This window comes from Phoxinus phoxinus (assembly GCF_949152265.1).
Source record: "Phoxinus phoxinus genome assembly, chromosome: 21".
NCBI lineage: Eukaryota > Metazoa > Chordata > Actinopteri > Cypriniformes > Leuciscidae > Phoxinus > Phoxinus phoxinus.
This window is the reverse complement of record NC_136896.1, coordinates 25,686,082-25,698,785: the sequence shown is the minus strand read 5'-3', so window position 1 is coordinate 25,698,785 and position 12,704 is coordinate 25,686,082. Positions and strand designations below refer to the sequence as shown.

Here is a 12,704-nt window from a genome sequence, read left to right as displayed (position 1 = left end):
TAGTTTCCCCTTTCCTAATGGAAGCTGGTGACCAGATTACCCAACTGAGTCTCTCTCTCTCTCTCTCTCTCTCTCTCTCTCTCTCTCTCTCTCTCTCTCCACGCTCTGAAATTTCAATCCAGCGCTGAGTCCAGCTGATGACATAATCCGGGCTCCTCCTATGGGAGTGCTCTATAGGCTTGTAAAACAAACACTAAAGCTGCTCTAAGCCAATAGCGTGCGCTTTAGGCTCAGGGTGCGTGAAGACGGGTCAGTGCGCCGGAGCTGGACAGGAGACCATGTCCACTAGGCTTGGCTACTGCACTACACAAACCTGCTGCTCCTGCCTGAAGGAGTCCGAGAGAGGACGACGTTGGTCCAGCTGGTACGTGTAGTGCTTTCTCCCCTCGTGTTTAATCTCCTGTAGGCTTAGGCTTTCGCTTTACCAGTGGTTTTTGTAGTCTGCTCGGAACAAGTATTACCTGGAGCGGATGAAAGCCAGAGAGAGTATCTGTGCTCATTACTGAAACAGATGCGGTGACCTTGTGACTGATAAATAATGAGTCCATGTTAATGAAACGCTTCAATGCTTCATCCTTGGAATAATTCTGCTATTGTTTTCCCAGAAATGTAGATAACGATTTCTTTGTGTTAATGGATTAGTGATGCTACTGTATCTCTAAAAGGAGAGGACCATCTTTTAAGACCATTAAAAGCAATAGAGGATGTTATTGATGCAAGTACAGTATAATGGAAATGGAGGGATTTGTATGGATTTGTTGTATAGGTATAAGCTTCTTAATTTAAGTTACATGAGCACCATAGCAACCGAGTAACCACACTAACTCCAATCATGGATAGAGATTTCAATAGCACTTTTTTGGCAGAAGGAGGATCGCCCGTGTCTACATATCACCCCATTCACATGTCCTTACAAGGAGAAAAGACCACATTTTGCATTCCTAGTGTATAGCAACTGAGGCTTTGCTAAACTGAGTTTCCTGTGCATGACTGTGTGTCCGGATCTTTGATGATGATTCTAGATGACAAGTTATTAGTGCTGCTTGAGTTGTCATTCACTAATGCAAGCCAACGTGTTATTATATATGCTGTAAATGTAAATGTATACAGTACCAGTCAAAAGTTGGGAGACATTTGACTGAATTTGTTTCTTGAGATGACTATTTATGCTTAAATGCTTAATTTTGTATACAAATGTAAATCTTGCAAAATATGCTTAAGTGTAATAATAATAATAATAATAATACTTCGATTTAACACTGTTATTCAATATTTTAGTTTAATCATATTAATACATATTATACTATTATTCAAAATAGTAGAAGAATTAGAATTGTGTCCAAACTTTTGACCGGTACTGTACAGCATTTTATGCCATCTGTGAGTTTTTGGCAAGCTCAGAAAGATGTGGTGTTTGTCCATTAAGCCTGAGATTACTCACTTTCCCCCCACAGAGAATCTAAATTGTGAGCAGTTTGGCATTTTGATCCTCTTAAGGTTTTTAAGGTGTAATTTGAGTTACAGCACGCTACACTGTGTCCTTGCATTCATTTTGTTGGATAAATGTCCTTGATGATATTTTTAAATGCGACATTGCTTCTTGGTAAAATCTCATAACAAGGTTACGTCAGTGGTGGAATTATTGATGGTGACTTGAACATTCTCAAAGCTTTTTATTTGTCTCACAAAACATGTCAATAGCAGGTCATATTTGACCCAATGTAATAATAATAATTAACGACAATACAATTATTTATTTTACATAAAAATAAGCCTAGCTTTAGTGATGTTTAATCTTTTTTTTTTTTTTTTGTAAAGAAAAAATAATAGTCATTACAGAAATGCATTTTTTTTATCTTAAGTTGTACATTATTTACTGTACTGTTCAAAAGACTTTAAATTTAAAGAAGTTATTGAAAAGGACACATCTGACACTGGCAAATAAGTGGAACAAATTAGAACGAATTAGAACAAATTAGAATTAGATATGAAGTTTAAAGGGATAGTTCACCCAAAAATGACAATTTTGTCATCATTTATGCACCCTCGTGGTTTTCTAAACCTGTATGAGTTTCTCTCTTCTGTTGAACAGAAAATAAGATATTTTCAATACTGTTGGTTATCAAACAGTTGATGTAAAAAAAAAATCCTAAAACCTTTTTCCATTTTACAATTATTGTCAAAAACTGTTGTGCTGCTCAATGTTATCTTAAAGGGATGGTTCACCCAAAAATGACATTTCTGTCATAATTTACTCACCCTCATGTTGTTCCAAACCCATAAGACTTTCGTTCATCTTCGGAACACAAATGAAGATCTTTTTGATGAAATCTGAGAGCTTTCTGACCCTCCATTTATTGACAATCTATGCAACTACCACTTTGACGCTTCAAAAAGTTCATAAAGAGATCGTAAAACTAATCCACATGAATTAAGCGGTTTAGTCCAAAATTCGACTCAATTGCTTTATATGATTCACATATTGAACAGCGAACAGAAACAGAAGCTCAACCGAACCTGCTTGACTTGCGAGAACAAACCTCATTGGTTCTTGCGGAAGCTCAAACGTACTGCGTAACACGAGAATGAACCTCATTGGTTCTCACACGTCAAGCGAACATGCTTGAGCTGCCTTTACCACAACTAATGTGAGTTGATTAATGTTTATATGTGAATAAAAGCCTAAATTCAATCTGTTCATCATATAAAGCAATCGTGTTTTTTCAGAAAATTTGAACTAAACTGCTCAATTCATATGGATTAGTTTTACGATTTCTTTATGAACTTTTTGAAGCGTCAAACTGTCAGTTTGCGTAGCAAGCTCTCAGATTTTATCAAAAATATCTTCATTTGTGTTCCAAAGATGAACAAAAGTCTTACGGGATTGGGACAACATGAGGGTGAGTAATTAATGACAGAAATTTCATTTTTGGTTGAACTATCCCTTTAAGTACATGGTATATATTCCTTTAAAGTTTGTGGTTTAATGTTTTGGTGAGAGTTTAATGTGTTAATGAATATAAATGACTTTATTGTGTTACTGTAGCTGTGTGGGTGTGTGAAGAGAGCTCTACAGTAACATCTCACAGCTAGACTATACTGGAAAATGAACAAACCGATAAACCTTATTCTCTTGTCTCTCAGACCCTCTGGTTGTGAGTCGGAATTGTGAATTCCTTGTGAAATGAAACCAACAAGTATACCAAGTTGTTGCCTTTTTGTTTTGTAGTTGAAAGCATCAAAGTGCTCCACGAGTAATTCTCAGCTGAGATAATACTGTCGCAGTGAGACAGTAGCGGGTGTCGGAGCGCTCCTCCCTAACGTGGGCGAGCTCTTGTTATCTTCAGTCTTTGTATGGAGAACGCATAGTGCAGGCGGGAGATAAAACGAGAAATGATTCAGCGCTGGGAGCTACACTATAAGGGTCTGCCTATGAATCATTCATTCAGAAGCTCTCTGGTGGTTGAGAAGAGCTCGCTCATCCATAACGCTCCATCTGAAGAGACACAGGAGGACGTCTCCCTTATGGTGCCTTCATCTCTCTTTCTGCGCTGTGTGTCTGCATACCGGTTTTAGCTGACTGGGCAGGTAATGTGTCTGCGCACTGCTCCCACAGACATTCTCTGTCTTTTTCTCTCTCTTTCTTTTAAGTTCATTCATTCACGTCTCGGTAAAGAGCTGGAGTGAATGAACAGGGCCACCTTGGCGCCAGGGTTTAGGGTTAGTGTTTGAATAGCTAAACCTCCTCAATTCATACGTCTAGTTTACTGTACCAGACAAAATTGTAGGGCCTAGAAAAGGGCAAAACATTGTTTCCATTGGTCATTGAAAGAATGCGCTGAACATTCAGGAAATTGTCAAAGTCAAATTTGGGAGGTCAAACATTATTTAATTATAGAGGTTTGTACGTTTTTTTGCAACCCTGTTACTGAATGTATTATTCATTGAAGTTATTGGCAATTGACAAACTTGTATTTTCCATAAAACTACTTTTATGATGAAACCTACATAATTATTTGATCATTTTATCTTAGTGTGGAAACAGGGTTGAATGTTGACCTTGCTGAATACGGTCAGTTTTTACCATTCTTTAGAAAGAGTCCAAATGATGTAACTTCCCTGTAAACCCTAACGTTCAAAAAATTAATTGGTTTGAGTAGGACAAACTTAAATTAAACTAATTAGTTCAGTCAAATTAACTTTTATGAGTATTTAGCACTTTCTTTTTCTTTCAAGTTCACAGAACTGATATATTTTAAGTAAACTGAACTGTTTCATTGTTTTGAGTTTTATGAAATTATTTCTTTTAATTTAGACGAACTTAAGTTTAACTGAAACGGCTGGGATGTCTATTTTGCAGCATGCTTTGCCGATGGCACTCGAAAGGGAGAGTAAATGCTCAAATTAAGTGTAATATAATGGGTTTTTTTGTGCAAGATTAATGTTAAGTGGGAAATTTAGTTGTGAGTAATGTTTTGTTATGCTAATTTAGAAGAATTTCTGTTAATGTTGGTTTTAGGATAGTTACCATGGTGACAAGTGGTGCATGCATCTTGATTTAACAGCAAATAATACCTTTATATTGTTGCGCTCATACAGCAAGTGCTTCTGTATAACATACTATTGCTAATATGTTTGCAAATTAGTATGTTAGCAGATTAGCTTCTTATTACCATTTAAGTTAATATTAATAAAAGTGTTCACATTGAGATTACATGAAAGTTTTAAGTTAATTGTATGAATTAGTGTACTCATACATTTTAATTGTTCTTTACTTGAAATGTTTAAGTACAAAATACAAATCTGCTAGTTCTGCTTACTTAAACTTTGAATTTCATAACTTAAAAAATGTGAGGCAATTGATTGCCTTAAATGTGATTGCCTGGTTAATTATTGTAATCGAAAAAAATCATCCAGTAACAGGATTAAATGCAAAAATGTGGGACTTAAAAATAATATTTTATTTGCTAAGTATAAGGTTGTACTACAACATAAATGTAATATATTATAACAAAATTATGATATTGTTGTGCTTTAATTGTCAGGGGTTGAGATTAGAAGAACTTTGTCGGTTGGACAAGCTAAAATCATTCAAAATCAAAAATTTAGGGGGGGATGCAGACATTTGTTATGTCTAAAGTCATTTCAATGCTAAATGAATCTGATGTTAGGTATCAGTTTATCAAACAACTCTAATGGTTCACATAACAAAAGCATTGTTTTGTGCCTAATGGTTTTAAAAATGTCATCAAGAAAATTATTTTTCTTGATGTATGGCAACATATACTGTCAGGTTACCTTCTGTGTGTTTTTATGTGTTCATAGATTGGTAGGGAGATCATTTATAGGAATCAAACACAAAATTATCTCTAGTAATTTGTGATAGTTATGTTTATTTATATATTTTATAAACACATATTTGTGCCAGAGATATCTATGTACATTTTTCATTAAAGGGTGTAACAGTTCTGAAATGTCCGATATTTATTTTAGGATACGAACTATTTCAAGTGAAATATGAAAATGGTATTAAACATACATTATTAATTATTTTATTAATATTTTAGCAGATTAAGTTGCTAGTTCGACAGTAAATCTGTGCTTGCTTTTATCTTGCAAAATGTCAGCATAATATCCAATATACATAGATGTTATATATAATATTGGTTTGCACTTTATTTAACAGTGTGTGCACTAATGTGTACTTACACCTAGGAAACTGGGTTACGGTTAGGTTTAGTTATTACCCAGTTATTATAAATACTATAAGTACAGTATGTATATGTGTAACAGGACTGTAAATTAAATTGCTACCGAATATTGAAAAGTCTTTTTTAATATGCCGTAATTAACATGTTTCATGACATTGTTTGTTGGTAATTTTCCCCATCTGTGGACTGAAGAGGCTTTAGACTGAATGCTAGTCATGCTAGTTTTCATTTAGGGCTGCAAGCTGTTTCGCTGATTCGATCTTACAGGTCTCAGTGATGAGTGTGTTTCTTCTGATTTATTTCAGAGCTGAAAGAGAAATGATTTGAGGTGGGCTTGATAGTGCAGTGTGTTGATTACATTATTAAAAGCAACACATGAAAAGATGGTGATTGCAATTTGTAGTCTACTAAATTTGAAAGCATGAATCAACCGGAACAATTGCAAATCCAGTCAAGCAGTTGATGATTAAAAAATCAAAACAACAAAAACGTACTTACTTAATCCTAAGCGTCAGTGATCAGACTTTACTTTTTTGTATATGGCAGACAATAAATCAGATACATTGCTACATTGAAGGAGAGACCAGAGCCAAATGCAGAATTTAAATTGGGCTCTTTTTTTTCATTAACCACCTAGCAACCAAATAGATAGTTTAATGTTATTTCACACCTACTTGCATTGCACTTCCATCAACTCTGATCATGGATGAAATAACCCAGTTGTCTGAAAAAGCCCTTCGCCGCTTTGCCCTGCGGCACATCCTGCAAGTCAATAGTGGCAGTGTTTGCTATTAGTGCGGTAAAGTTCAGTATTGACCTAGATAAAGGTCGGACTGGGAATTTCCTCTTGGAAATATCTTAGTGTTAACATTTTTGACCTTTGCTGTACATTAATCTGTAGTCACTGCTAGAATCACACATTTCATACAACTTTATTCCAAATATTGAATCTCTTCAATACTCTCTATGACTTTATAAGCACTGTTTTCTTTCTGTGTCTACATCAACAATGCCTCATACTTCACCTGTGGAAAACAATTATCGTAGTTTTAACAGTAAACGACTGTAAAAATTATACAGTAAAAACCTGCTAATTGGTTAACAGTAAGTTCCTTTACACGAATAGATCGAATTGGACATTTCATGTAATCTTACTGTAAAATACTATTAATGTACAAATTTTGCTTTGAAAAAGACATTTTATAATTTATACAGTGAAAAAACAAATTGACATTCCCAGAATTCTCAGTGTGACATTTCACATTGAATGTTTTTTTCATTTAAATTATCAGTTATGTACATTAGGGTTGTATGTATTCTACTTGTGTTTTTAACATAATTTAATTTAGACTCATGTGAGTTACCATGATGGTGTTTTGCATTTGTGAGCATTACACTATATAGATTATGATTAGTATTTACCTCAGCTCATGGAAAAGTTTCTTGTGATGAATTTAGATTTGTCACATGGCTTTCTCTTTGCCATCTGTATTTTAAAGTGGTTGTGTCAGTATTTTATGAAGGTAAAAAAAAATATTTAAGTAATTTAATATATTAACATTATTTGACTTAATAAAAGGTTTTATGTAAATTCAAGGTCAAATCTTAAAATATTGCTAGTTATGGCGACCACAGATTCTGTTTTTTTGTTGTAAATTTCAGATTTGTTTACAGTGTAGCCAGAGGAAGGTGGTATCATTTGAGCATTTGATTGTACAGAAATTTGCATACACCCCTGAATGCAAGATGAGTCACCAATATTTTTGTTTTAAATGTGTATATGCTGAAAGATCATTTTCTCCACTTTCAGGTTGACCAAATAAGTCAAATAGTTATCCGTTTCTGTTCTTTCTCCCAACATCTCTATCTGTCTTGTTGTGTCTCTCAGGAAATAAGTCCCTGGACAGTGGCATTGCCGAGATGGAGGAACTTCCAGTTCCCCAGAACATCAAAATCAGCAACATCACATGCGACTCCTTTAAGATCTGCTGGGATACGGACTCCCGGTCCAAGGAACGCATCACACACTACTTCATCGACCTCAACAAGAAAGAAAACAAGAATGCTAACAAGTTCAAACACAAGGTGTGTGTCTGCAGACACTATATTTTACCTGTGCCTTCACAGCCTGGCCTGTTGTATGCAAAAGTTGATGTGTTTGCAAAAAGAGAACTGCAAGAACATGACTGTCCAGTCTCGTTCATTATCTGTCTTCTCTAGGACGTCCCAACTAAACTGGTAGCGAAAGCAGTTCCTCTGCCCATGACAGTGCGAGGACACTGGTTTCTGAGTCCACGCACCGAGTACACCGTGGCCGTTCAGACCGCGTCCAAACAGGGCGATGGAGACTACGCCGTGTCGGAGTGGAGCGAGATCAATGAATTCTGTACAGCCGGTGAGATGCACATTAAAGCACGGTTTCCCACATGGGGTTTCATGAGTTGATGAAAAGCTACCCAGACAGCAGCAGTGTCGGGCCAGGTCCAGCCCACGTATGGTACATGCGGATTCTGGTCGGATCTGGCCCAACACTATGTTGCTGTCTGGGTAATAATTTGTTATATTGAATGTAAAATTTAAATAAATAATGGGACAGCACAATACATCCAGGAATACAACCTTTGGCAAATAATTAAGATAATTCCTCTGTGGTGACCCCTAACAGCCAACAGAGAGAGAGAAATGAACAGCACATTAACCGTGATATAGCTTAGGGGGCATTTACACCAGTAGCGTAGCCAGATTCCTGATTACTTAAAATACTAAATTAAGGAATTGTTAATTTGTTACTCTAATTGATAGATTGACCAATGCTGTGCGGTAAAATGCAAAGGCCGTTTTCAAACGTGTTGTGCGTAGCCTACGCTGTCATTGTCTTTGTGCTTAGGAGTTCATTAACATGCGGTGTCAATGACAGATGTTCAAAGTTCGTCATCAACAAAGAAAGAACAAAAAAAATGTCTGCAAAATAGAATGAAGCAGAGACCAGGGAGCTCCTTATTATCCGCGCTGAAGCCGAGATCGTTCGCCAGCTTTGTGGAACGAGATGCGTGTACGACCGAATCCTGAAAAAAATGCTTGAGCGTGGTTTCTCGAGATCGAAAGAGCAGATTGTAAACTTAAGACGCTGCGTAAAAAAAATCCACCAAGTAAGTGCACGACTACAATGGAAAGAGTGGTAGCGGAAGATTAGACTGGCCTTTCTACAACACATCCTGACAACACGTGTCTTTATGGGGATGTGTGTGAACGCACTCACAGATTTCGGAAAATCATTGGCAGTGTGAATGAACCAAAATCAAACCATCCCGGGACAAATCCTGGGACACATTATCCGTGTATTTTCCAGAATCTCTGTGTGAAAGGGGCTCTACTTGTTCAGATGACATTTTCCGTTGAAAATGATTATGTTGGTCATACTTCCAAACAGAAGAATCCGTGATTCCGAATGCCAGTATCCACACCGGCGCGGTGACTGACAGCCGCACATTCTCCTCAAAACATTGGATTCATCCGCGCTGTGCCGTGCCGTGGCACAACCCACGTAAAGTTGATATAATTTAACTGCGAATAACTGCAATTGCAGATTTCAAACAGAGATGGCGACAAAGAGGGAAAACTACAGACTGTAGCTTTAATTGAACATAATTTTGTCAGTTAATAGTTAATGATCGGTTAACGTCGGTTGTCAGGAAAAACCCCCCGAAAATGAACTATTTTGTAAACTACAAAAATGTGAATATGGTGCCTGAAAACTGTGACGCCATGAGAATGCATATTACGTGTTCAGTCTATAGGTGCGTAGGGATTCTTTACCATGTGACATCGCCAACTACTGGCCTGGCATGTGAGCATGCACGATTTCTGAAAGAACTATTTTTCCGCCAGCCTCATCAGAGTGCAATCTGAATACAGCACGCCTAAATCTAGCGAGAGAACAGAGCGGGTTTACTGTTACGACATGGAGGAAAGCACAGATCTAAGCAGAACGCCCTCAGTGTTTAGATGGTGCCTGAGGAGCTCGATGTTTACACATTTGGGGAAGATAAGCCCATGAATGGCATACTAATATTAGTCAATGAATAATAAAATGTATTTTTTTTTAAATCTTACATACTTCACCTTTAAAGTATTGTTGATATAGCCTCCACAAACATATTTAGGCTGTTATTGGTTAATATTGATTCCAATACACTTTATCTTTCTTTTTTGTACCTACAGATTATTCCACTGTTCATCTCACACAGTTGATGGAGAAAGCTGAGGTCATCGCCGGCAGAATGCTGCGGTTCTCAGTCTTTTATCGAAACCAGAACAAGGAGTACTTTGACCATGCAAGGTGTGTGCTTCTACCGGGGTAACAATACTAAATTACTAAAGAAACAGTCACATGCATTTCGTTCTAAACCTTCCTTCCTGGCTTACTTTCTTCTGTGGAACACAAAAGATTAAATTCTGAAGTGAAAGTGGAAAGTGAATGAAATGAAAGTGGACTATGGGTCTGTAAAGCATAATTAAATTAAAATTGCTATTCATTGAAAATCTTCCCCTCCACCAGAGCTCTGTAAAATATACAGCTTCAGGTTTGATGTCAGTGATGTGTGTTCACTTTTGGCTTCATTGGTATCAGACCATTCCCTATTCATTTTTATTAATAAAAATAGGGGCCAATATATTCTTCAAAACGACCCTTTGGGTTCCACAGAAGAAAGTCAGACAAGAGTGAGTGAATGATGACGGAATTTTCATTTTATATGAATATTCATTTTTCACAATAATAAATTCCAAAATCCAAAAAAGATATATTTTATTTTATTAAAAACGCAGTTCTCTCTTTGCAAATTATCTTTCTTTCTATCTTTGAATGTTCTTTTACGTAACCCCAGTGATTTAAATGTCTTCTGTACTAATCGAATACTGTCTCTAAAGTATAATTTGATGAAAATAGCCATTACATCAGCCTTTACAGCAGAAAACTCAATTTGTTCTGTTGAATTTGATGCATCTAAGGTGATATAATAAGTCTATAATGAGCTTTTCCATGAATAAAATGAATAAGATTTTAGATGTAAGAGGCACCTTGGAATCAAATTAAATCCTTCTGAAAAGGCTCGTTACAGTCAAAAGTAGTAAAAGGGAAGGTTTTTCTTTTCCCTTCAGAAATCGTTTTTTATATATAACACTGATTCTGAATGTAACACTTCATCTTACTTCAGAGAGATATACATTATTCATTGCCTTGCTTTATGCAAGTCATTAAATCCAGTTGCACATGAGTGAGTGAAAGTCTATCGATGCGGTGCATGCATAACTCAATTGGTTCTACTTTGAGTTTATTAGATATCAGTATTATAAGTGATATGTTTCAGATAGGGGTTTAACCTGTTTATATCACTCCAGCTTTATTTGCCACATTGACAAAGAGCAGGTCTGGAAAAAGCTCTGAGTATTAATCAGAAGACAGTAAAACGATATTTCACACAAAATGCTATTTGTTATGGAAGCCTATTTCGGAACAAAAGGATATGTTTAGCTTAATGTTCGAGCTGCTCTTTTTCCATAATAAAAGTGAATGGGGCTGTCAAGCGCCAAAAAGCAATACATCATACCAGTACCATTAAAGTGGCCAATGAGATGTTCTTGTCTTTTTAAAGTCTTGTGAAGCCAAATTATAGTTTTACTATTAACTTTCCAGCTTTGCCAGTTTCCATTAAAAAAATTAACAGTAATGTATGTATCCTCCATCAACCACATTGGTTTAAGGTGGTTATGGTTTAAGTGTTATGGTCATATTACTGACGGTTGACAATGGACGTGAAATTTTGCTAGTGTCGCGGTGAATCCACGTGACCAAATTGAACCTGTTGCAAAATCTGTGTGGGGAAATCTTTCGCCCTCACATGAAATTCCCAGTAGTGTGGACTCCTATTGAAATGACTGCAACTGGAACACATTAAATGTGAACCGACCGCACTGTTAGTCACTGGCAGTAAAGTTAAATGCAAAAGGCAGGAGTAAAAGGTTTATGTAACATCTGATCTCACCTCCAAGAAGTGATTTGTCATTCACAGTGAAGTTTCTTGTTACAGGGAGGACCAAAACAACAAGATGTTGCCGTCCGTGAAGGACAACAGTGGCAGCCATGGTTCGCCCATCAGCGGGAAGCTAGAGGGCGTCTTCTTCAGCTGTAATACCGAGTTCAACACGGGCAAACCCCCTCAGGACTCACCATACGGCCGTTACCGTTTCCAGCTGCCAGCCGAGACGCTCTTCAGTCCCAAGACAAACCTGTATTTCGCCGACTTCTACTGCATGTACACGGCATATCACTACGTCATTTTGGTGGTCGCGCCGAAAGGCTCACCTGGAGACGAGTTCTGCAAGCAGCGCCTACCAGCGCTGGATATCGGCGACAACCGTTTTATGACGTGCTCGGAGAATGAAGATGGCCAACTTGTGTTCCACCACGCACAGGACGTTAACCTGGAGGTCATCTACACCGATCCCGTGGACCTGAGCCTGGGCACGGTAGCTGAGATCAGCGGCCACCAGCTCATGAGTATGTCCACAGTCAACGCCAAGAAGGATCCCAGCTGCAAGACCTGCAACATCAGCGTGGGACGCTAACCTATGAAACTGGACCCTTCTGCTGCCTTGAACGGCACAGAAAAATCGCCTTCTCCTTTAGCCGTCCTCCTTATCCATTATCCTACCATCAAACGTATCCATAATCCATTCCCAGACAGCAACATAGTGTCTGCCCAGATCCGGGACACATCTGGTACATGTGGATTCAACGCGTACCAAATGCGGGCCGGATCTGGGCCGACACTATGTTGCTGTCTGGGAATGGATGTGTGGCAGCATGTGTCTCACAGCTTTGGACGAAATGTTCTTTTTCTTTTACTAGCTTATGGATCTCGACCCAGGGTGTCAGGTTAGATATGTCGTGCTCCTATTTTTGTGTTGGGATGTTGACCTGTCAATCAAACT

General features: G+C 37.6%; 1 protein-coding gene across 3 annotated transcripts in view; it reads left to right on the top strand.

Moving 5' to 3' along the window:
* Window positions 1-12,492, top strand: part of phyhiplb (phytanoyl-CoA 2-hydroxylase interacting protein-like b) — a 28,850-nt gene extending 16,358 nt beyond the window's left edge. The window contains exons 1-5 of one of the 3 annotated variants that reach the window (XM_079594877.1): window positions 229-364; window positions 7,600-7,796; window positions 7,932-8,106; window positions 9,933-10,050; window positions 11,801-12,492. In XM_079594877.1, the coding sequence (XP_079451003.1) occupies window positions 7,632-7,796; window positions 7,932-8,106; window positions 9,933-10,050; window positions 11,801-12,338 (996 nt within the window). In that variant the 5' untranslated portion in view covers window positions 229-364; window positions 7,600-7,631 and the 3' untranslated portion in view covers window positions 12,339-12,492. Of the gene's footprint in view, window positions 1-228; window positions 365-3,445; window positions 3,589-7,599; window positions 7,797-7,931; window positions 8,107-9,932; window positions 10,051-11,800 lie in introns of those variants that run through there. The other 2 variants (XM_079594878.1, XM_079594876.1) reach the window with 2 other exon arrangements.
* Window positions 12,493-12,704: the final 212 nt, after the last annotated feature.